The 24,391-nt window shown below is 35.7% G+C and overlaps 3 protein-coding genes across 11 annotated transcripts; 2 read left to right on the forward strand and 1 right to left on the reverse strand.

The window, feature by feature from the left end:
- The first annotated feature begins 55 nt into the window (after positions 1-55).
- Positions 56-3,116, forward strand: LOC117910140 (protein NUCLEAR FUSION DEFECTIVE 6, chloroplastic/mitochondrial). Of its 2 annotated transcripts, none has more exons than XM_034824202.1 (3): positions 56-322; positions 404-522; positions 2,768-3,116. In XM_034824202.1, exons 1-3 carry the CDS (start codon positions 177-179, stop codon positions 2,785-2,787), a joined length of 285 nt encoding a protein of 94 aa, XP_034680093.1. In that variant the 5' UTR covers positions 56-176; the 3' UTR covers positions 2,788-3,116. The 2 variants fall into 2 exon arrangements, with proteins under 2 accessions (XP_034680093.1, XP_034680087.1); XM_034824196.1 differs by lacking the exon at positions 2,768-3,116 and adding an exon at positions 793-1,140 and having other exon boundaries at positions 59-322.
- A 9,606-nt stretch (positions 3,117-12,722) lies between these two features.
- On the forward strand, positions 12,723-16,168 carry LOC117911463 (uncharacterized protein At1g01500-like). 5 transcript variants are annotated; one of them, XM_034825853.1, is made up of 4 exons: positions 12,723-12,905; positions 13,001-13,040; positions 13,568-14,378; positions 15,482-16,168. In XM_034825853.1, exons 3-4 carry the CDS (start codon positions 13,668-13,670, stop codon positions 15,716-15,718), a joined length of 948 nt encoding a protein of 315 aa, XP_034681744.1. In that variant the 5' UTR covers positions 12,723-12,905; positions 13,001-13,040; positions 13,568-13,667; the 3' UTR covers positions 15,719-16,168. The 5 variants fall into 5 exon arrangements, with proteins under 5 accessions (XP_034681744.1, XP_034681746.1, XP_034681747.1 ...); XM_034825855.1 differs by lacking the exon at positions 12,723-12,905 and having other exon boundaries at positions 13,001-13,077; XM_034825854.1 differs by lacking the exons at positions 12,723-12,905; positions 13,001-13,040 and adding an exon at positions 13,117-13,475.
- A 508-nt stretch (positions 16,169-16,676) lies between these two features.
- On the reverse strand, positions 16,677-24,060 carry LOC117911134 (BTB/POZ domain-containing protein At1g63850-like). 4 transcript variants are annotated; one of them, XM_034825337.1, is made up of 2 exons: positions 22,617-24,052; positions 16,677-17,119 (listed from the first exon to the last, which is right to left on the reverse strand). In XM_034825337.1, exons 1-2 carry the CDS (start codon positions 23,805-23,807, stop codon positions 16,844-16,846), a joined length of 1,467 nt encoding a protein of 488 aa, XP_034681228.1. In that variant the 5' UTR covers positions 23,808-24,052; the 3' UTR covers positions 16,677-16,843. The 4 variants fall into 4 exon arrangements, with proteins under 4 accessions (XP_034681228.1, XP_034681231.1, XP_034681230.1 ...); XM_034825340.1 differs by lacking the exon at positions 16,677-17,119 and adding an exon at positions 18,961-19,407 and having other exon boundaries at positions 22,617-24,057; XM_034825339.1 differs by lacking the exon at positions 16,677-17,119 and adding an exon at positions 20,817-21,435 and having other exon boundaries at positions 22,617-24,057.
- Positions 24,061-24,391: the final 331 nt, after the last annotated feature.

Raw genomic sequence — 24,391 nt, forward strand, 5'->3', positions numbered from 1 at the left:
AAAACACTAGACAGTCGATGGTTTGGCTTAGTGGTCAGTAGACTCAGTAGAGTCGGTACTAAGCTGTGACGACGTCGTTTTAGTGGAATGCCGAAAAGAAGGGGTTGTAGGGTTTAAGGGAGTTGTCCATTTTCCGGATTTCTCATTTTTCTTCTCTGAATCCTCCAGGCATTGAGATGGCTGGGGTTTGCAGATCAGCGGTAATGGCTGGCACAAAGTCTCTGGCTTCTCGATCCAAAGCCCTAATCCCCAAAACCCTTTCTTCAAAGCCATTGGCTTCTCCATTTTCTTCTTCCACAAGACCCATGCCCTGCGCTTCCAGGTATAGTCTTCTGATTATCATCATCTACTTCTTCTTCTTCTTTTTGTTCAGAAAAAATAATATTGTTTCTTTTGTTTTCAGGATCCTTTCGGCGTTAGGAAGTGTGGAATCTCTGATGCCGCTTCACAGCGCCGTTGCTTCTGCTCGCCTCAAATCCTTCATTGCCGTTGATTCCACCTCCTGGAGCTGGCTTTCCCAAGGTTTCTTTCTTCTCCTCTTCAAGTTTTATTCCTTTTCATATCGACGATGTTGAACTCTTCTTCAGTTTTTCAGTTTTCCGTGCTTCTGAATTTCTTTTTTCCCTTTTCCTTTTTTATAAGATGATTTCTGTCAAGATATTTGATTACTCAAATGAATCATTAGGTTTAGGGCCCTATGTTTAGCAAATCAATGGATTTAGAATTCAATCTTGTAGCAATGAAGTGTTGATAGATGCCTCTTCTGACATGATATTCTACTTGCTGTTATAGGACGTGCATTGCCTTTGTGACAAGGCCCGCAGGATCTATAGGGAAGATATTTGAATGGGTTTTTTTTCCAAAAAAAAGTCCTTCAAGTCACGAAGTTTGTTCTTGGAATCTGCAGCTTAATTGACTGAGTTACTTATTCCTATTGTTACCTTTTCCTTGAACAATTTGGTTTTGTGCTCAAGAAATTTCCTTGGCCTGCCTTTTTGGCTTCTAAATTAGTGTTTTGTAGACAATGCATGAAAGAAAATGGCAAAATGCTTTCTCATTGTAATAAATATGCTTCATGCTAACATTGGTTTTTTTGTTGGAAACTTCATTTTTAATTTTGGTGTGTTTCATTTTACTTGATGTTAGATTGGGGTTAATCTATATTTTGTAAATTTGAGAAGAAAAAAAAATTGTTCGAGACTTTGACATGTACAATCATAGTCTTCTGTGAAGGAAATCCATTTGCAAGATCAACTCATGGTGATGTGGTCTGATGCCTCATCATGTGTCCTTATAATTATTTAGAGCCAATGCATATTGAACATGTAGTTGACGCTTTGGGGTATTGTTTTTCTTTCAGCTTAGAAATGCAGTACAATTAGAACATTTTTTAGAAATAAGGTACAGCTGAAAAGGAACATACACTTGTATATATGAACATTGTAAAAGCTTGGGCATTTAGATTGTGGGGGTTTACTTCTTTCAAGGAATAGCATATAGAGATGTTACAGATGGCTGTAATCCTTGATATTCTGTCATTGGTTTGCCTTGGATTCTGGAATAATGTTGTGATAGCTTTCAATTGATTTATTTTGAAGTCTATTTTAATTGAAGTTTCTCCTTTGAGTGGTTTTGTTTGAGGATTTAAAGCAGCTCGTATTTAGACCTTGTTCAAACATTCTTAAAGTCATTAAATACTACATTCTTTAGGATTTTTCGTTCAATACTATTTTTTTTTTATGTAGATTTGCTGATCTTATTTAGAATTGAAGATTCATCATTGATTTTAGAGATTTTTAATTAGAGAACAAGGAAAATTTATCATACAAAAATTATTGAATCACTAGAAGATTTGAAAGATTTTAGCTTTCAAGAACATGCATAAGCTGTAAAGCTCAAGTGTGATTAAAAGCTGAGGCAAAAGAGTGAAGAAATGACTGATCACTATTGAATGCAATTCAATCCCTTCCTAAGTAATTTCCTAGTATTTCAATTATGCGGCAGCCACTTCTCCGCCCAATCTTAGATAAACCATATGACCTGTTTCAACAAGATGTGGGGTGTTTGGTACAGTGATCCCAAAACAAAATGAACTATGACATAGGATCGGTGCTTTAGGGTTTAGTCACAGTCTGGCACTTGGGCAGTCTCTTTGTGCAAAGCTTGACAAACTAGGGTATCCTTATTACACAAGTTTTTAGTGAAATAAGTAATATCATCAATTATTTATTATCCGATGAAACCATATATTACTGTATTTTTTTAATATTTGCACATATCCAATTGAGGAATTTATCACATTAGCTCCACTTGCTAATATGTCATTACATCGTACTTGGCTGTGTTGCCTAAGGTTTATGGTCCACCCTCTTGTGAAACTGTATACACTTGCACATATTCTGATAACTCAGAAATATGTACCTCTACATTCTAATCAGCTTAAGGGCTTAAAGGCATAAGGCATACCCAAATTAAACTCTCAACATGCTCATTTTTAATAGTGAAGATGGTAGGGCATTTCTAGTAGCAGCCATTGATACTGATCCAGCAGCAGTATGAGCAGGCTTTTACCCAGGGTTTGATGCGTTCTTGTTTTCCTTTTGTCCTTAAGAGTTTGCTTGGGTGGTGTTTTGGTCTTTTATGAAGTGCCATTTCTTCTTCAACTTGCTATACACTTCTTCACTACTCAGACAAATTTATCATTCCCCAGAGAAAATATTTCCATCTACTGATTATCTTGTATCTTTCTTCATGGGCTATTCCCTAGACTTTGCAGTTCCTCGGTGACAAAGACTCAAGGTTTCAGTCGCTTCAATCAAAATTGGCTGCAAGTTGAGCAGTGTCTGTACTTTTGTTGGTTCCACCACTTCTTCCATTGCTTTTCCATTCATGACCACTGCTTGGTGTAAGTTATTTCCCTGGCCAAGAGTATCAAACTAGTATGGATCTTTGCCAATGCATCCTGTAATTCTAGATGTTTCGAAAATTTTAGATATCTTCAATCCATTGCTCTCCCAAATAATGTGTTCCCAAACCAGTACTTGTTTGTGAAAATACTGGGTTTGTTGCTATTCAAAGAATGCAAGGATGAATGGCAATGAACACATCTGAAGTAACTCTTCATCTGTTGTTCCATCCTAGCATTTCTAAAGCCACTAGGATCCTGTCTTCTTGATCGAATGCTAGAATTCTTCAGATCTGTAACGGAGTTAAAGGGTGCTTTTGGGGATTGTAGTTGAAATATTTTTTTCTTTAAAAACATTTTTAGGGGAATTATCTATCAAATGTTTTTCTAGAAAATACTATAAGTAATTTTTCAATATTTTAAAATTGCTTTATAAATTTTATCAATCGCCTTAGTTTTCTTCAAAAGCATTAACAGACTCTTATACTGTGTGTGGCAGTGATTCTAGAAAATGTTTTTAGTATTTATTATACTTAAATAATAAAAAAATTTAAATGTTAAAAATGTTAGAAGCGTTTTCTAAAATCACTGTCAAACAGGTTCTTAGTGTCTTACTCTCTTATGTTGGGGATTGGCATATTGTCTTTTGGGCATCGGAAATGAAGAGCTAGTAGCTTATTAGGGATTTATTCGTCAGAGGGTAGCTTGCAGGAGAGGCCTAGAGATGACGAGTTCAGAATTTCAGCCTGGGATTTAATAAACATCACCGTAGAGAGGAGCAACTGTTCAAGGACATTATGGGGAGGGCTTCAATATTGCCACAGTTGAGGTCTGATTTGGGCCTGAATGCTAATCTTCGGTTGGCCCAGTCCATGTAGGAGCCCATGTCCCGTGCAACCATGCTTGAATGATTATCAGACATAATTTCCATATCTAGAATTTATTTTGCATGCTCCAAACCTTCGTGTCAAAAGATTTGCTCAAATCATTCTTTGGTTCAGACATCTTTTCCTACAATTAGCCCATCATCCACTTATTATAAAACAACAATGAATTTGTAAATCAAGTTCTTTGTCGCATGTAGATTTCCTCCTTCAAATCATCATGAGGAAAATGTTTTGACATCCAACTTGGATGGATGACATCCACAATAGGAGAAAAAAATCTTTATCAAAGCTAACAAAATGATAAAGATAAGATATTTTTTCAACTAACCTTACTTTGTGTTTGACATGATAACCTTGGCTTTCCAAATCAGAACATTTATTTATTTTTCAAATTATTAGGCATGCAATAATGTCATTCCTTGGAAAAATGATCCTTTGACGGTCGAGGATTAGTTTCTGAAGTCTATAAAGAGATAAGACAGGATAAAGGTAGAAAAAAAAAGCAACGTACCAAAAAAGCGAGATTCGTTTTTAATCAGTGATTAATCCTTAGTGGGACCCGTTTGAGAAAAATTTATGATGCTCCACCGGCCCCTAAACGACAATGGCCCAACACCGATTTTCATCTCGTGGCACCCGCGTGATCGGTAATTTTTAATGGCCATGTGGTTATCACGTGAAGTCCTGGCCTACCCATTTTGTTTTCACGTGCTCTTTCTCGAAACCCATGTTTTACTGTGACAACAAACTTCTTCGGTGTTGTTTTGGTATTTATTATTAATTTGTTTTCTAAAAAAACTATAAGAAAAGTTATTCGATAATCAGAAAAATAAAAAATGATTTTTTGTCCTTCAAAATAAATACTTTTGATGTTTTAGATAATATTTTTTAAATTATTAAAAATAAAATACTATATATATAAAATTTATTTTTAAAAATATTAAAAATAAATTGAAAACATTTAAGGGGTGTTTAGTACATAGGAATGAGAGTAGGAATAGACATCTTATTTCTTCTCTCCCTTCCTTATGTTTAGATAAGAATGAAATAAAAAATAATTTGATAGAAACCAAATCTCATTTACGAGTAAGATTTCAATTCATGGTGGTATTCCGATTGATTTGACTCTGAGGAAAATATAAATAATCTAAAATTATTATTTTATTCTTAGATTTCATTCATGAAGCCCGGTACTTCTTCATCTCATAACAAGATTATTTTTTTAGATAGTATTTGTATTTTTTACTTAATTCTAAATAGAACTTCAATGTTTAATTATATTAAGTATTAAGTTGTTTATTTTTGTAATATTTTATTTCTATTAAGCATTAAAAAGTAAAGAAAACTCAACATATTGTTTTTTCCATTTAGAAAAAGTCAAATATTTTGGTTTTTTTTTTCAACAAAAAGTTTATAATAAGTCATAAAAAAATAGAAAAACAAATAATATAAAGTCTGAAAGTAAATTATTTTCAACAAAAAACTAAAAAAACAAACACCCTCAAATTTTACTTTTTAAAAAAAAAAAAAAAATTAAACTATATATAAGAGTATTATTGTCAATTCATTTATTTTTCATTTTCATTTCTATTATTAATAAATATTATAATGGAAACAAATAATCATTCTAATCTTAAATTCCTAACTTCACCAAATTCATTTAAATTAAAAACAAAATATTCATTTTCATTCTCTATTCTCGTGTATTAAACACCTCTTTAAATTCTTAAACTAATTTTAGGAAGTGTTTTCAAAAACTGCTTTTTTTAAAACATTTTTTTATTAAAAAAATAAATAAATAAATAAGAGGAAGTTAGGGATTTTGCCATCAACCAGGTCATTTTCTACCTCCCTAGGGTATCCACGATAGGACATTCATATGGAGCATAGGCAGTGGGAAATACAGAAGATGATCGGCTATGCTCACAAGCTGTCATGAGAATGTGGAAAGATAGAATTCAGCCAGGTGGTCCACATTACCAAAGACCTTAACATATTATTGGAGTTTCTTTCCCGGGGTGTGTGCTCCAGAAGTTTGTAAATTGGAACCACGTTGTCTAAAATTCACATGGATTTCGTTGGACAACGTTTTCAAAGAACAATTTCAGAAAATAAATTTTCAGGCAGTCCGTTTGAAAAACAATTTTGTTTTCAATAATGTTTGAGAATTTAAAATGTTTTTATTTTCATTTTTTTTTAATAATATTTTTTATTGATTTCTATTGTATAATTATTTTTTGAAATGATTTATATAAAATATGTGAAAATAACTTAAAACAATTACTAAATGTGTTTTTAACTCTAAAAAACACTTTTCTATTTTTTAAAACAAAAAATTGTTTTTAAAAATAATTTTCAAATAAGCTTTTAATTTTCTTCGAAAAAATCAATATTTGGAAAAAGATAGATGCTTCCATTATATATATATATATATATATATAGTTCATATTCTTAATATTCTCAACCATATTTTTGTTTTATTCATGTCAAATAGATTTAATAAATATATTTGATACGACAAACCCTTTTGGATGACTATATCATAAATGAAATGGTTATAAATTTCACCTACGCGGAGATACATAATTGGGGCACACGAGAGCAAAAAAATGATTTTCCCTTTAAAAAAAATGATTTATTTACTATAATATTATATTTAATAATTTTTTATAAAATGCTAATTTCATTCATCTTTCCTAAAGTTTTGGTTAAATACAATTAACCTTCATTTATTTAAAATTTTATGAAATATTTCTCATATATTTTTCATTTATTATTTTTACATACCTTCTTTCTCACTAAAAATAGAAAAGGCATTTGATTAAATTTGAAACCAACGAGAGTCGAGTGTATTTAGGCAAAGTCTTAGGGAGGTGAATGAAATTAACCCTTTTATAAAATAGCAGAGAGATTTGCATGCCCAACGTGTTTATGCACTTTGTTTTGCTTAAAAATCCTTATGGAAACCAATTAACACATCTTCAACAAAAAATAAAACATCAAACCCTTTTTTGTCTATTGCTTGTCTATAGATTTATGGAGTAGACTAATAGATGGGCATGCCCAATAAGACCTAACCTTGATGGTTAACTATCACAAACCATTCGACTCATTTGAAGCAAACTCTTATATAGAAGAAAATAAGTCAGTACCTAACCATTTCTCTCTGATGATCAAGTTAATTAAGAGATCGTAGGGAATATGAGATAATTGGAAAATAATTAGCTCTAGGTTTATGATCCAATTTTGATGCCAAGTAAATATAGTCATTACTTAGATTCTTTCATTTTTTGTGCTTAGATCTCCTTAGGTGCATACAAAACTCCCAAGGCTACTAGATCTTAGCAATGGAAGCATTCAAAACCAAAATCAAATCTAGTATCATGCATTAGATATGCTTACCAAAGATTTGGACATTCCCATATCATTTCATATCAATGTAAACATGTGTCGAATATGAAATAGTCATTATAGATCTTATTAACCCATTAATCTTCCACTCGATAACTCCTCATTGAAATTTGGCACTTAGATGATGGAGATTTGAAGAATAAAGGCTATGGGTTCTCTCTCTGAAACGTAAGGGAGAATGAAAAAAGTTTGAAGCCTTAACCCTTAAAGGGGTATTTATAGGCTTCCTATAGGTTTAAGTAACTTGAGCTTACCTTGAGCTTAAGTCACTTAATTTAACCCAAAAAATGTTTTAATTGATTAATTAACCTAATAAGGTTTCAATTAATCAATTAGCTTAATTCAGAGGTACCGTTCACTAACTCATATACAACCTCACATATTTATCAAAATGCCCTTATGCACATAAGTGAACTAAGAATCAATCCAATCCTCAAAACCATGTCATTAAGGAATATGAGTTTAAGTGAGGATTGTTGGCACCTATAAGACAATATTGGCTTCCTCAAAATCTCATTATGAAGTTTACTCAAAATCTCATTCTGAAGTTTATTCAACATCTCATTACAAAAAGTCAATTGCACTCTAGTATCCTATGTAAATAATAATGACACAAAGTGCTTAGGCCCATGACCTTATGCAATCTCACCATGAACTAGCATTTGTAATCTAATAAGGTGAATGCTATTAGTCTCTCAAGATTACCTTTACAATCTTTAAGTTACAGATCTTTCGATTTTGTGATAAACTAACATATCTAGTTCACGAGAGCATATGTCAAATTTCAGTTAAGAAATTACTACGACCACATATAATCACGTATCTTTAGGATCATTCAAGGGGATACGTTGCCTCAAAGTCCATGGAATATCATGGTACTTCTATTGAGAATACTTGTTACTATCAACTTTTATCAATAGTGGTTCAATTTATAGGGAATATATAATCACTTTAGGATATCACTAGTAGGCCAAAATCATTGCAAACTTTGGTATATGTTCAATATTCTCTCAAGTAAAAGACAATACAACATATTGACTTGGTGAAATCATGACTACCCAATAGTTTTACGTCACGGCTCATCGTAAGTCATGTCTAATGTGTAATTGTATACAATAATGTCTTCACCATGGGAACCTCATCCCAATGATCGAGACCAACCATCCCTCCAATTTGAAGTTAATGCTACAACCTTAAAAGGATTGCCTAAGTCCACAAATCAACTATGAACGAATCATCTACTTGTAAAGAATCCATAATTTGTATCTTCCATATAACCCCTAATATCCTCAAGTCATGTACAATGCAAGAGATGTTAGACTAGAATGCTTGTAAGATGAAACACATGGAATAATGATAGATAAAAGTGAAATTGAAATAATATTAAATAAATAATAAATTCCAAATTTGTTAAATTATGTCTTACTTGTAAAGGTTTTATCCTAACAATTGCCTCCTATTTAGATACAATAGTGCGAGCATAGGAGCGGAGGGCCAAATTTTAAGGCTTGTCTTGGGTCTGGATACGTCTACAGGGAATCAACACATCAATAAAGGATTAGTACTTAGGCTAGTCTACAAGCCACCATCGTTTTGTGGGAATGCATATCTTAATAGGAATAATGACCCTCCTACTGAATGCGAATGAGAAAGAGGTCTCACTAATCATATTCTACTTAGTAGTTTGGTACACCAAAAATACTTTATGTAGTTTATGTACCCATTTGCCTTTAGTCTTCTCTATTTTTCTCTTAAGGTAATCATGAATGGTTCAATTCATAACTTTGGTCTAATTATTGCTTTATGGGAACCTTAGAGTCGAGTAAAAGTTCTGAATATTAAGATTCTCATAAAAAGACATGAAGAGGGGTGACTACCAAATTGTAACCCATTGTTGAACACTAGTGTATGAGGGATCCTGAATTGACATGGTATATTCTTCTATACGAATTTCTTTGCATCTAAGTTTTGGATATTAGAATACACTTCTACCTCAACATACTTGGTGAAGTAGTTGATGGCGATGAGAAGGTAGCACTTTTGCACAAGTGATGTAGGCAAACGGTTTGATAATGTCTAGCCCCCATTATGTGAACAAACATGTACTGATAATGAGAGTAAGATGTCCAAAGGTATAAGATAGGCACGTATTGTTAGCACCTATCAATTTGAATACATAGAGGGTAATGTCTTTTTATATGTTTGACCAAAAATATCCTCGAAAAAAAGCATAATAGGCAAGTGATCGCCCCTTAAAGTGGTTGTCCCATTGTTCTTCATATATTTTCCCCAAAATATAGTTTTACTTATTTGAAGCATAATATTGTGGTGTGGGACCACTAAATATCAGGTTGCGTAAATTATTTAGCATCATCCCTACTTGCTTGGGGCATTTTTTACCAAGGGTTCTAATATTACTAATGTTAGAATAAAGCTCTTAAAAACATAACTTAATGTAACAATGATGGATTTATTATTGATATTTATTAATAAAATTTATATTTCCTAACTGTTAGAAAAATTAGGCTAATCCAACCTATGGTAATCACCCTAGAGGGGGGGTGAATAGGGTGATGGTCTCTTTTTGCAAATTTAAACTATTGAATGTAAGAGACAATTATATGCAAGTATATAATAAGCAATATAAAGACAATTGCATGTAAATTAAAGAGTAGGGAAGAGAGAATGCAAACACAAGAGTTTATAGTGGTTCGGCGCAACCCGACCTACATCCACTTTCCTCTAGTTTCAATCCCAAGCTTGAGGTTCCACTAATTCAAGGCTTCCAAACCAAGCCTTCAAGTAATACAATTGGATTATGGTTCCAATTCACCCTCTTGGACTTTTGGCTCCAAGCACCCTTTATACTTCTCAAGAGATATCACACTCTTGAAAAACTTCATCTCAAATATTTACAAATAAATGATATCACAAAAATCCTAACATAAAAACTTTAAGTTCAAATGATACAAGAAAACTAGGATTGAAGGGTGCACTAAAGATATGCAAGTTTTAGAACAATGGTGCACTAAAAAACAAGCTCAAATACAATCAAGAAAGGTTTGGGAAGGTTAAGTTTTTTAAACAATGAAGATTGGAGCCTTTTTATAGAAGAGAAAACCAAACTAGCCGTTTGGGGGTTCGACCGGTCGAGCTAAGGGTCGACCAGTTGACTAGCCGTTAGCATTTAATACTTGGCAGGTGACCGTTGGACCTCGACCGGACCTCAATCGGTTGAGGTTCAACCTTGACCGGTTGAACAACTGTTATGGAAGAAAGAGAAAGTTTTTTTGCACCCTCGACCGATTGAGCTGGGGGTCTACTTGGGCCTCGACTGGTTGAGCTGGGGGTCGACTTAGACCTCGACCGGTTGAGCTTCCGATCGACCGATTCCTCATTTATTTCAATCGGTTGAGCTGTTTTTTGGCTCAACAACCAACTTTTTCAATTTAAAACCTTTTAAAACAAGTTTGAAAAGCATTTAACACAAGATTTTAGTTGAAAATATGAAATCATCTAATTCTTAAAATATTTAAAACAAAATAACTTTTGGATGATTTTGGTGCATAAGTAAAGAATTTAATGCATGAAAATCCTAGTGCATCAACAACCTTACAAAGAAATCTTATGAAACTTGGGTTTTGAAAAACACTTCTCTTTGAGGTGGTATTCTTCTTTATGATTTCTTCTTGGCTTGATTTGTCTTTGTGATTGCCACTTCGAAAATCATCTTACCTAATCACACTTGAAATATAATCATTAGTTCTAAACCTTATTTTGTTATCATCAAAATCAAGATTAACCAAACCTTGGTTTCACACTAACTTATCTAGCAGTCTCATGCGTTATACCTTTTAAGCATTTTGATCTAGCATATTTTGTATTGTACATTATTTGGGTGTATTAGGAATTGTATAAAAGATCTAAATTATGAGTTCCTTGAAAGTAAATGATTAGTTCATAGTTGATTTATGAACATAGACAATATATTTGAGGGTGTAGTGAGTATATCTCCTAACTTGAGAGATGGCTGGACTTGGTTACCAAGAAGGGGTTCCCATGGTAAGTGCACTAATATGTTTGATTATACATTGGATATGACATCTGGTAAATTATAACATCAATTATCGGATAGTCATGATCTCACCAAACTATTATACTATATGATTTCTCAACCTTAAGAGAATATTGAGTTTGTAGTGAGTTTTATCTATAAATGAGATCATAAGGAGGTCATCTATTCTCTATGGATTAGGTTACTCATTTGAGAGATTATAATATTTCATGGAATTCAAATAGTGTATCCTATGAGGTTATTGTTCTAAGGATATACATTTAGGATTTCTATAGTTATGATAGTTTTTTAATTTGAATTTGATATATACTCTTTGGAAGTTAAAATGTGTCAGTTAATCATACAATATAAAAATATAAACTTTAAAGATTATGTAAGTAATATTGAGAGGATGATAATATGAACCTTATTACATTATGAATATGAGTTTATGGAGTTTGTATACATTGAAAAATAGATTAGGGACCTGAGGTTGATATTTTTTATTAATAAAAATATATCTAATTAAATCTTTTTAAAAATGATGGTTATTATTTTAAAACCCTTTTTGAAATATTCAACACTTAACCAACCCTGCAGATGGGTTATACACTTATACTGACCAGATAATATCTCTCTCCACCAACCACCTCAGCAATCAGACAGAGTCTGTACAGTGAGCTGTTATATACAAAAATCCGAAAATATTTGTACATCGTTTTCAATACATCGGATTTGTGAACCTGTTTTCTCTTCTCTCTTGGATAAGATCTGTAGAATATTAGATACAGAGTGACCCCACCTCCGACCCATATTTTTTTTCCCCTCTAAAACTTCCCTTCGGAATCTTTAATAAAATAGTAACAAGCCAACCATCCAACCAAAGCAAAAGGGCAAAAACAAACGACTACCCAGTATTGTTTGATGAATTTGAGGAACTGGGTTGCTCTCCATTTCTCGTCTAATTCATTGTGGCCACAGTGATTCATTTCTTTTTCCTTTTTGTTTTTGTATTTTGAAAGCGATTTGAGAAATTATGAGAACCGCTAATTGGATTACGTAGACTGTATTGGGGCCACAGAAGTAAAGGCAGAAAGCTCTGTTTTGTCAGATTTTTGTGGTGGGTTTTTATTTCTAGGGTTTGATAATCATTTTTCTTTTATTTTTTATAATGTTGCTTTCCATATAACGTATTCAAAGCTGTTTTCATTGCTATGGTGACTTTAACTACCCTGTTTGCAATAAAAGCAATCATACACATGATCCTTGTTAGGTTTTATATGTATGTATCTCAACAACTACAGAGAACTTGATAAGAAAAATCACCTGAATACATGTATTAATCTAACCTTGGGAATCATAAATTCATGCAAAAATCTACACTTTTTTTCCCTGTTGAAGATATGTGTGGTGATTTTTTTTTTCTGTTCATTAAAAGAAATTCATAATTTTGTTTGTTTGTGTGACGTGTCTATATATCGTGTATTGCCTGCAAATTTGTTGGACCTTGTGGGGATACATCTTGTCTGTTTCTCCTGAGCATCACTGCTCAGGGAGTTTGCAGTATAATTAGACGGCTTTAATATTTATTAGACATTCATATCAAATTCTTTTCAAGTGTTTTATCTTCTCTGCTTTGGCGCTGCTGGTAGGTTTATCTACTGTTCAAATCAATATTTTTTTGTTTTTAATGTGCTAAATTGGTGTTGTGGGCTGATCATTATTTTTTGTTTTTCTCTCCAGAGTGGCTAGAAGTCAATTCAGCTTTTGCTATCAAGTTTGGGTGGGTTTCAACACCTCAAATTGGCTTCTCTTATGATGTATTTTTCATTTTTCTGTTCCATCTTCTTATCCCTTCTTTTATCTTTTTGTTGTTTTGTTTCTGTGTTTAGATGTTTTTGCCTGGTTGAATATTCCTTTCTCAATTACTTCTTGTTTCTTTCTTTAATTCAATTCCATCATAAATCAAAAGTAGCATCTAAAGGTCCCAATCTTTTGCTTAAGCGCTTTGTGTTGATGGGTTTCATTTCCTTCCTGAGACTGAGTTTGCCTTCTTCTCTCCCTTTTCCATCTTCTTTATTAAGGGGGCCTGTCCCTCTCAATTGGGTTTCTTTGATTATGAAGAGAAAGTTGTTTTCCCATGTAGAATAGTTGGGCTTTGTCTCTTTTCTATAAGAATTCAGACTCCCTTTCCCCCTCTCTTCTCATTTTCTGAGCAGTTAGGTTTCTAATTTGTTCTTGTTTTCGCTGGAAGTGCCTGACTTATGTTGTATGAACTGCTCTGATTTTGCTTTATGGGTGTTTCTGCAGGTTCTCCATGCCCATCATGAGCTTCATTTCTCTGGGTGTTCCCTTTCTTCATCTCAATCAATGTGGAAGGTTTTCATTGAGAAGGATTAAACACTAAAGCATGGAGAAATCTTATGAACCAGCAAATGGAAATGGATTTACTGATAATGGTCATAGGACCATGAGGTACTCTCCTTATCAGCCTTGTATTAAGGTATCATTATCTTGGCTGGATATAAGAGTTTTCTATGTTAGAGTTAGTAAATGTGAGATTGATGATTCCACTCCTGAGTACCTTACTCTGAATCATATTCCACTGAATCGAGATACCCTTCTTGAAGTAAACGGTGTAAGAAGTAGCATCTATTCAGATGGTGTATCAACTCTTCTTAGAAGGGATCGGTTAGATAAAAAATCTGAAGAAGCTACATTTGTGAGCACTGATAGTGTGAGGATGACAGGGAGTGTTAAGTTTGAGGTCTTTGATAAGGATGTTCTAGTGCTATATGGAGTCTTAGAAATGTCTAATAGTAATGGGTTCACTGGAAAATCAAAAAACATCGGCCAGAGATGGAGCATGACTTGTGAATTAGACATAGTCCCAGGCACCAGCTTCTTGAAGGGGAAACAATATATGGGTGGTCCAGAGTCAGCTTCACCAGCAATTGAGGTTTACATTGCGGGTTGCTTCTCAGGTACTCCAATTATATTAACTAAAACTTTGCAACTTACCCTTAGGAAGAAGCAAATCCGGAAGGGCATGTTGGATTCTATACCAGAGTATGATGCTACTGAATGCCAGAAAGATGAAACAGCTGGGCTTTCTTTACAGGTATTTGCTAATGGGATTTTATCCAATTTTGTGGTGCTACTGTCTTGCTAACATAATCTTGAATTTAAAATAGTTTATATGCTTCGATTCCAGTTTATGATGTTGTTCATCTTCTACTTTTGTGATGCATTGAGCTCTCCCATGTTTAGTCCCCTTGTGTAATTGCTGCCTGAATGATTTACTCTCTTGTACCATGTTCTCAATGCAGAAATTATTGATGCTATTGTCTGGTGAATGCAATCTTATCCTAGACGGGTCAGGAGAGTATGGGGGGCTGGCACATGTTTTTACGCTCTGGGATAATATAGTATTCTCTTCTTCATTTTGTGGGACATGTTTTCCATGATCTGTTTGATCCTGACATGGCTGTCCAGATACGTCGTTAGCTTTGATCCCACTTCTCCCAACGTTTGTGTTTTTGAATTTCTCAATAAATTGGTTAACAATTTTGCAGTTACACATACCTAAGCCTGATATTTCTTTATTGGGCAGTGTCATCTTGTTGCTTCCAGAATATCTTGTATGCAGGTCCCTAATGGGCTGCAAAAAATGAAAAACAGCTATATCCTTTCTCCATAAAACACACAAACTCACTGATTTGTTCATGAATGTAAAGATGTTAAAGCTGTTTTGTTTGTGCTATACTTGAGATCATACTGCACTCAGTTCACTAGTAGGAAGCATATACCGAATGAAAATGGACATATCATATCCCACATGGTGCTCTTCCTTTCAAACATCTGTTCATTTGCAGCATAGACTGAGAGCTGCAGCAATGTGTAATGCAAGTCCTGCGTGATTTTGGTTTGGTGTAAACCAGCTTACCTCCCAAAGTATATATATATATATATATATATATATCTCTGGTTATAAGCTCATTTAGATTATTTTCCTCCTAACACCGAACTCGTCTTAGGGGGACAGAGTGACACTACTAGTTCCGTTCATAATTCGATTTTAATTGTACAACTCCTTTGTTAATTATTGGTTTTTCTCACAGGAAAACTGCCAAAGGATCCTAATTCAGTATAATTCACATTCATCATTTGCTACATCACATTCTCTTCAGTTGGCACCTAATCTCCTGTATTCCATTTCTGTAGATGTTGCAGATATCGGAACACCCAAACTACAAACCAGAAAATGAAGACTACAACACCTTGTACTCAGGGACAGAGTATTTGGAAGGTGAAGATGGGGAACTCTCATGGTTCACTGCTGGAGTAAGGGTGGGTGTTGGGATTGGCCTCAGCATTTGTCTCGGAATCGGCATAGGAGTGGGGCTGCTGGTCAGGACCTACCAAGGCACCACCAACAACTTCAGAAGGCGGCTACTGTAACCATCTATTCTGCTCCCATAAGTCATAACCCAAAGAGGACAGCCAACTTGGTAGTGTTTCTGAGGGGCTCATATCTTGCAAATAAGTGCAGGAAATGCATGAATCGGGTACGTTCTACTGCAGAGACCATTGAGCCTTTGAATAAGAGGGTCATCGTCACGATGCAAAGGTACTATCATAATTGCAGGAATTTTTCCAGCATTCCTGCCACTCGACTATGTAGGACATAAGCTTGTTAGTAGATTGTGATCCTCAGTCTGTCACCTTTTATTTTTGTGATTTTTTTTTTCTTTCCCTGATTTGTAAGTTTAGTAAGGGTGTTGATAGCAGTGAAGCTATGATCATGGAATCGGAAAGAGATCTAGATAACCTTCTTTGGGTTGTTCTCTTTGCTTATGGTCTCAATTTTCTATTCCATTGGAATGTATGGTTTTAAAATTTTATGCAAAATGTGGAAATAAATAAGAAACTTAAGAAGAGGAGAACCATTGCAAGGAGTCATATAAAATCAATATATAAAAACCAGAACGCTGTCAAAATCTAACTACGAACCACTGAGGTCCTATTTTGGATAATTTTGTTCAAAGAGTTTATGATTAACTTAATAAGAAAGAAAAATGTTACTTCTTATAAAAATTCATTTTAACTCATGAAATAAATTCTTTTATTGTTAATAAAACTTTTACGATACCGAAAACCCCTTTCAACTAAAGCCAAAAAAAGAAAATTACGCCAAGCAAGGCATGAGAAGGCTTGAAATAAGCAGAAGTTCGGAAAAATGGAAAATTTATGAAACAGCGCCTTTAAGACAAGTTGTTCATACCACACTCTCCTAGAGTTTCAAGAGGTTCCAAACCAACTTGGGAGACAGGTTTCCAGAGAGGGGGATATATCCCTAAAAGCATACGTCTTGTTAGCTTTAGAAAATGCGAATTAAAAGTCCAGCACAGTGATCAAATAGGGAGTGCTTAAACCAGTTCGTTTTCTATTGCAAAGTAGGGAATATTCAGATCTATGTACACATGCACAGTTAAGTAACACTCATAACGCTAATTTTGTATGCACAATATTTGCAAAGGCCACTAATGGACGAAGCGTCGCCCATGCACAAACAACTGCCACATTCTAACAAAGGCTGTCAGCTTGTGGGGGTCGAGCTGCACGACAGAACCAGGTGTTGAAGGCAGTAACCAAGTGAGGGCAGTCATCAACGTTTCGGGTTGCAAAGCTGAGGCATTGTTGCAACAACTCCTGTGCATCTGACAATGGAAAGGTGGAGATGATTCTCAGAAATATCTCTTCCAGCTCTGTGTACAGTGATTTATGAGTGTGAAGCACTGAGACGTTGTCTTTGCATACAATCAGCACTGGAAGCCACTCTTTAACTAGCTTCATCCTCACCTGGAAAAAATAAAGAAGTCTTATGTGAGCCATACGAAGTTAGGATATTTAGCCCAGTTCCTGCATTAAAAAGCCTAGCCATACAAGATGATTTTGATTATTAAAACTCACATTCTTCACTGTCCAGTAATGATTCAAAGCTTAGCAGTCATACATTACTGAGTTTATGATTTTAATAACTAGTGGGTGTTAGGGAGTAAAGGCTGCGACATATCAAGAGTAAGGAACAAAGACTCCTAACACAGAAAACCCTTGGCCATGTTTTGTTTGGTTTCAGAGAAACGGCATGACGTGGATCTCATTTTACATAAATTCAAATACAGAATCATATCCGAAAGACCAGAAATGTTGATTATATGTTCCAATGTTCAAGAAAATCACTGCGGCCTCTAGTAAGATGGGATTTATATGCTGAAATGAAAAACTAAAATCTTGGCATGGAAGAACATGTTCTGTCAAGGCTAAATGTTCTGAGAATCAAATACAAGGTATTACCAGTTGTGAGCCATATGAAGTTTCCGTTTCTCAGAAGCTGTTCATCAGCTTGCAGTTGGTAATATGGTTCAATTGTGATGGCAGATCACTCAAGTTATTTAACACGTGTACCATCTAAACTAGCTGAGAACATTAACAATTAACAAAGCATTTAAAAGTACACAAATTTTGGAAGTTCAGAATAGTTGGGAACACTTGAAGCAAGCAAAGAAATTGATAACAGTTTCGAAGGGACAAGATCTCATAATTCAATGTTTTCACTAGTTTCAGCTAGTGGCACAAAGAAGTCAATCAAATGGAGTCTTAACACAAGGATCATCCAAAACATGGTCATTCAATAAGCTAGCTAATACAGAATGCAAGAGAATGTTTACAAATTCCTAAAATGCAGGGAAAAGCTACATTATCCCATGATATGGAATATGAACAGGATGTTAAGGAAAAAGGGCAAGGGAATTAGATGAGGCACAGATACAGAACTGGACATCAGCAGGAACTAGGATTTGCAAGTAGATCAGGAAAACTCTCAAACATACATATGCAAACCCGACTATGACACCACACCCACACTCGCATTTGAGGAAAAACTGACTGATAAAGTTACCTATATAGGAGTGCAAACAACAGTGCCACCAAAATTGAATCAGTGAACTAGTAGTGAATTCCAAACCTGTCTATGACAGAGGAAACCCAGACCCAGCATATCTTAACTTCAAGGAAAACCAACTGATTAAGTTACCTATATGGGTGCAAACAACTGTGCCCTCAAAGAGGAATCAGTGAACAAGTAGCAAATTGACTGTCCAATCCACATAAACATGCAATAGAGGTCAATCCATAAACCTTGTATGTGACTAAGGCCATCAAGCATAGATAAAATTTCATTTGGGGACAAAAAAAAAATTATCTATTTAAAAGGGAAAAAGAGAAAACGGACATGAAAAACAAAAGAAATTTGTTTAATTTCATCTTTGGATAAATTGTGGCCAATATCCATCAAGTTGCTAGTTTTGATGGTGAGAGCATCCCTTCCAAGCCATAACCAAACCACAAAACTTAGAAGAGAATATATTGATAGATACTAAACATAGTTACCACTATATGCATGGCAAGAAAGGATCATTGCATAAGAAATAAAAAAAAGTGAGCAGAAATTGGCTGATTTTGAAGAAGAAATAGATAAAATTATTTTAAGCAGAAAGGGATAGCAAGAAGTAAGTGGGAATTGGTAGAATTATTGGAACAAAGAGTGGACTGGGCATGTATGGGTCAGTTAAAGTCTCTTGCAGCCCACCCAATAATCCCCTTGAAGTGTACCTGGCCAAAGACCGTATGAGCAAGCCCAATGCTGCTGTTAAAGGCAAAGAGAAGAAAGCCCAAAGGGCTTTCCAGATTTCTTCTCCTTCCAGTGCAAGAGGTTGCACTGAGGCTTCCAACATTGACCCCCTTGTGCTGGTGTGGCTCCAGGGACCAAAGGGGAGGGTGTCCAGGGCCAATGAAGTTCTTTTGGCTGAAGCAGCTTGGTTCAAAGGCACAGATCTGTCTTTTGCTTCTTTGTCAGGGGGGCAGGCTTTCTTTCTATCCCTTTCCAGCTCTCTTTGAGGCTAGGTCGTTTGGTTCTGAAAGGGGGTTGTTGAGTCAGTTACCAGAAGATTGTCCCGGTTGGGGACATCTGCTACAGTCAAAGGCGGGTCTTCTGCTGGGCTCATGGGAGCTGAAAGTGGACTATTGAGGATGGTATTCCAAGATGGCACGTCATTGTAGTTTCTGGAGAATTTTCAAGGGGATCTGATCTGTGGAGAGGACAGGGGAGAGGATGTGTTAAAGGAGATCTTTAGCCATTGCCCAGCAGGGGAGAAGCACCTCTCCAATTGTCTCTTCCGTAAGCTAGCAACTTTCAATAGTTTTGTGGGGATGCCAACAGTGTGTTTTGAAAAAGAGATTTATGTGGGAGCAAGTTGGGGATGGGGACCAATGGAGTCCTTGCTTTCATAAACAATTCCATAATAAGGAATTGGAAGGACTGGAGACCTTTTTTTTGGAGATTACAATCAAGCTCAATTAAAAAGGGTGAGGAGGATAAATTGGTTTGGGAGGAAATCAAGTGTAGCAAGTTTTCCGTCAAACCTTTCTACACTTTTTCAACCCCAGGAAAAAGTGAGTCTTTCCCCACAAGCATAGTTTAGAACCTATTAGCACCAATAAAGGTGAATCTCTTTGCTTGAAAAGCTGTGTGGCGAATGATGTGAACTCTTGATCAAGTCAGAAGAAGGGGAAGGATTATTCTGAACAGATGTTACATGTGTAAAAGGAAAGAAGAGTTGGTTGGTTGATCACATGCTCCTTCGCTATTTCCAAGGTGAGAATCTTCTGGTACCTAATTTTTTTACTTTTTTCTTTGTTTGGAGTGGTTTGGGTGATGCACTCCTCTATGAGAGAGCATCTCCTGAGTTGGTGTGATTCTTTTATGGGGAAGAAGCAGAAGAAAGCTTAGAAAGCCACTCCTTTGTACCCATTCTGGATGTTATTGAAGAAAAGAAATAGTAAGTAATTCGAAATTGCAAAATGTTTGGAATAAAACACTCAAATCTTTAGGGCCTATTTGGTTGTTGTTTTGAAAACAGTTTTTAAGAACAGTTTTTTGTGTTTTTAGGAAAAAAAAAAATTGTACTTAAGAACTGAATTCTGGAAAACAGTTTTTGTTATAAAAAAAAAAAAACATGTTTTATTGAGTTAATAAAAAAGTTTTTTAGAATAAGTAAAACAAAAAACATATTTGAAAGTTATTTTTTTTAATTAATAAAGTGTTTTCTTCTATTAACTTAATATTATAAATATATAAATAATTTTCATATGCATAATTCATTTAAATTAAAAAAATTATTCCATTTTGAAATTTTTACACCAGTTATAATTTTCTTAAATAAAGGAAGACTTCATAACCATGTGTAAGTATATTAATTACAATAATTTAAGAAAGAAGAAAGGGCTTGTGGGTGAGGGTGTGGTGGTTGGGTAGGGCCCACCTTTGTGGAGACACAAAAAAGGGATAGGAAAACACAAAAAGAAGGAGAAAACACGAAAAACAATCTATTCTTTGAACAATGAAAAAACAATGAAAACATCTTTTTATTGTTATCAAAAAAGTGGTTTTTGAGAACACGGAAACACAAAAAACAAAAACACACCCCTTTCCCCAAACAAGTTTTTTGTGTTTTTTGTTTTCAAGAATAGAAAACAGTTCTTGAAAACAGGAACCAAACAGGCCCTTAGTTATATGTATCTTTTTGGATTGGGTTAGAGGATACATAGATGATCATTCTATGACAATGATAGATTTGTAGATTGATTGAGTTTAGAGTAAGGAGCAAGAGGTGTTTCTGTTTTCTCTCTTCCTTCTTTCTAGCCTGTTGACGCAATTTGTATACATTATGTGTACTTTGTTGTGTCATCTTTCAAACACTTTTAAAATATTTTTGCTCGTTTTGCCCATAAAGAAAAATTATTTTGAGTAGCAAGTCATAGCAATACTTAAATTAATAAAAGACAACAGAACTTATAAGATTTGCTTTCTCTTGCTAATAACTTCTAGCATTCTTCAACAAAATCACTGAGTACAACTTTTAGAAAAAGTCTAAAAGATTTTTCAAATCAATTCAAGGCTTGAAGCAGTTAGCATTTTCAGTATCCATCAGCCAGCAGCACACGAAAATTGCTTATTTAAAGGAATAAACTCACCATCCGATAGGCCTCATTTAAGACACCAACTATACAAATAGAATGCTGGACTAAATGACAAGCCACTGATTTGTCCAATATTCCTGGAATGAGGAAACTTTCAGGAGTTTTTCCCTGAGAAGGTATGCAAATGAAATGGTTGATGTGCATCTATTGATCCTAAAATTAAGTACAATTGATTCCTTAAATGGGACCCATCAGATTGTGGGTCCCTATTTTTTTTATTAGGCAAACCATATGTGCTAACTGGAGCTAAGTGTGGAATTACAGTGCTTCTTGATCGGAAACAACACTTCAAAGTAGATTTTTTCAATGCCAGCTAGGAATTACATAGGTGATAACTACAACTTATGGGAGCAGCTCATAAGAGAAGGAATCAAATCCCAAACATGCTAAAGTAACACTGTGTAACATCGTTTCATCATGATTTAACAAGGATGTACAACAGAAATGAGGGATGTTGAAATTTGGATCTCAAACCAAACCAATAATAACAAAGACTAAATAATAGAGATCTTAATAACCAATTATGACAAAGATGAAATGATAGATAAACTTATGGATTCCTGCCCTGCACCCTATAGGTACTAGGGAACACCTATTGGATGCCCATGATACCAAACTGCATACATCGGTTTGACATGATTACATAATGTAAGATCAAACCATTGGCGACTATACATCTTTGTAATTCCCGAAGTGGTCAAGCAACTCAACTTTCCTCACACAGAATATAAAAAAATTATCACTAAGTAAATGGTATTCAGCAATATAAACACCAGCATGCTTTGCAGGAGGACAGAGAAAAATAAATGGTCTAGCGCCCACATTACAGCAATCACTAGAAATTCACAATTTAAAGGAAAGGTCCCAAAGGACTATAAAGCATCTTCTCAAACTTATATATCGAGCAAAATATTCCTTTGTATCAAATACTAGTTAAATAAATTCACAACAAAAATTAGATGGTAGAACTGGTAGGGTTTATATGCATTGGGGGCACAGGGTTGAAAAGAACGGCTAGCGCCCACCCCAATAGTTATTCAAGAGATTGAAGGATATACAATATAGATCCCAAACCTAAGACACAAGCTAGATCGCATACAGACAAAAAAAAATGCACCTTCATTGATATGCAAGATATGGTAGGGAAGGATATGGAGCATCCAATCTACAATCTACAACAAGGCAAGTATAAACCCACGAGCTACTGGGAACTGTATAGAACAGGTAATAAAATCATCAAATAAATAAGAGAAAATACCGGTCTAGCAGCCAAGATGGATCCAGAAGCAACTGCATTGGCAAGCTTGCAGGTGCATCTGAGCACAACAACTGGAAGCCCTGGAACAATATTCCTCCAGGCGTCATCCCGAAAAGCCCTCTGCAAATCAGCCGTGAATGTCGACTGCTCACTCCACTCGCGCACAGCCTTGTCCGCCACTTTCAACTCAATCATCCTCTCAATCAACCACAACAAATGCCTTCCATTCGTCATTGCCGTGTGCAGATTCAACCTCTGAATCGCCTCCGTCTCATTGTGATCTCCTCTAAAGTCCGGACTCGAATACTCTTCCAACGACCTCTTCACAGTCTTCAAACTCGCTTCGAATGCACGATCCAAAACTCTCCTAGCCGAATCTCCCGACGAGAACTCCCTCAGTAGCTTCGCCACAAAAGCCTTCACGAAAGCCATGTTAGAATGGTTATGTATTGCCGCCACAATCAATCCGTACAGCATTTCCTCCAACGAATCCGTCTTCGCAGGCGAAACCCTATCCAGAAGCTCTCGAGACTCTTCTTCTCTCAAAAGGGGTATCAAACTCAAAACTCTCTTCTCTTCCTCCTCCGTCCACGGCACAGCCTCCAGAAATCGAACGCAAGACCTCACACAATCCTCAAATAACAGCTCCAGCGCCACCGGGAGAATCAACAGAGCCGTTGAAGCGCTCTCGATCACGCCGGAGAAATCGCTGGTGTAAAGAAGCTGTAGAACCGTCAGATGCGTGTCGATCGTTCCAGTACTCGCCGGAACCCCGAAATTGAGCCGATAAATTTTGGGCGAATCGTCCCCGTCGCCGGAGTCTCCCTGCCATCGGTCGGATAGTAAGGCGGAGAAGTACTTGGAGCGGCGTATTACGTCAGAGTGGAGGTAGATCTGGAGGTCGTCTTGAACGAAGGAATCGAGGGTGGAAATGGACTCGGAGTCCGAATCGGAGGGGCAGGGTTCGAGAAAGAGTCGGAGGACGACGTCAGCGGAAGCAGAGTCATTGAAGCCGCCGGAAATGGTAGCAGAGGAGGAGGTGCGGCGGGGGCCCGACGGCTTATGGGAGGCCTCCGTTACGGTCCCTTCAAGGCAGCATGAATCGATGACGGCACCGGTGGAGGAGAGGCGACTGTTGCAGCCGATACGCTGCCTCTTCTTGATTCCCCCGCCGCCGCTGCCTGCCGTCATTTATGGGATGATATTCTCGAATCAGATTAGACGTGTTTGGATAACGAGAAAGTGCAGATTTGCAGAACTTTGGTGCTTGTTCGTAACATTTGAACACTCGAGAAGTTACAACAGATTCTCAGATGTACACGTGTACGGAAGATACAGCGAATACGTCATTGTTCTGGCTTTCTCCAGTTATTCTAGGGAGTTCTAGGTGGGCCCTCTATTGCCATTTGATGTATAATAAAACTTGCAATCTTTTCTCATCCATTAGAGCAGAATTGTGCGCTAATGGTCATAGAAGATGAGGACATCTATTATAAAATCATTATTTTATTTTAGACGATAAGGTCTACACCTTGGACTTCATCCCAATATAAAATTCTGAAAACAGGTGTTACATCACATCCTTAATGGGCCAGTATTCAGTTTTCATAATTTTTTAGAAATAGCTGACAGCAATTGGGCTGGCAGCACATCAACGCAGATTCAAGACTTTCTGGCCCTTCAACCCAAATTCACTTGATTGGGCTTGGGCCAAACTTTTAAGTAAAAAGTATTGGGCTAACAAACTAACTCACGACTTTGATTTTTAAAGACAT

This window comes from Vitis riparia, chromosome 3 (genome assembly GCF_004353265.1).
Source record: "Vitis riparia cultivar Riparia Gloire de Montpellier isolate 1030 chromosome 3, EGFV_Vit.rip_1.0, whole genome shotgun sequence".
NCBI classification, from domain to species: domain Eukaryota; kingdom Viridiplantae; phylum Streptophyta; class Magnoliopsida; order Vitales; family Vitaceae; genus Vitis; species Vitis riparia.

Bases quoted from the DNA above. Each gene is read 5' to 3' on its own strand.
- LOC117910140 (XM_034824202.1), top strand. From the start codon at position 177: ATGGCTGGGGTTTGCAGATCAGCGGTAATGGCTGGCACAAAGTCTCTG. The intron at 323-403 runs GTATAGTCTTCT...TTTTGTTTTCAG, and splicing joins CCCATGCCCTGCGCTTCCAG to GATCCTTTCGGCGTTAGGAA. The intron at 523-2,767 runs GTTTCTTTCTTC...GCTATTCCCTAG, and splicing joins CTGGAGCTGGCTTTCCCAAG to ACTTTGCAGTTCCTCGGTGA.
- LOC117911463 (XM_034825853.1), top strand. From the start codon at position 13,668: ATGGAGAAATCTTATGAACCAGCAAATGGAAATGGATTTACTGATAAT. The intron at 14,379-15,481 runs GTATTTGCTAAT...CCATTTCTGTAG, and splicing joins CAGCTGGGCTTTCTTTACAG to ATGTTGCAGATATCGGAACA.
- LOC117911134 (XM_034825337.1), bottom strand. From the start codon at position 23,807: ATGACGGCAGGCAGCGGCGGCGGGGGAATCAAGAAGAGGCAGCGTATC. The intron at 17,120-22,616 runs GTATTTTCTCTT...TATTTTTTCCAG, and splicing joins CCATCTTGGCTGCTAGACCG to GTGAGGATGAAGCTAGTTAA.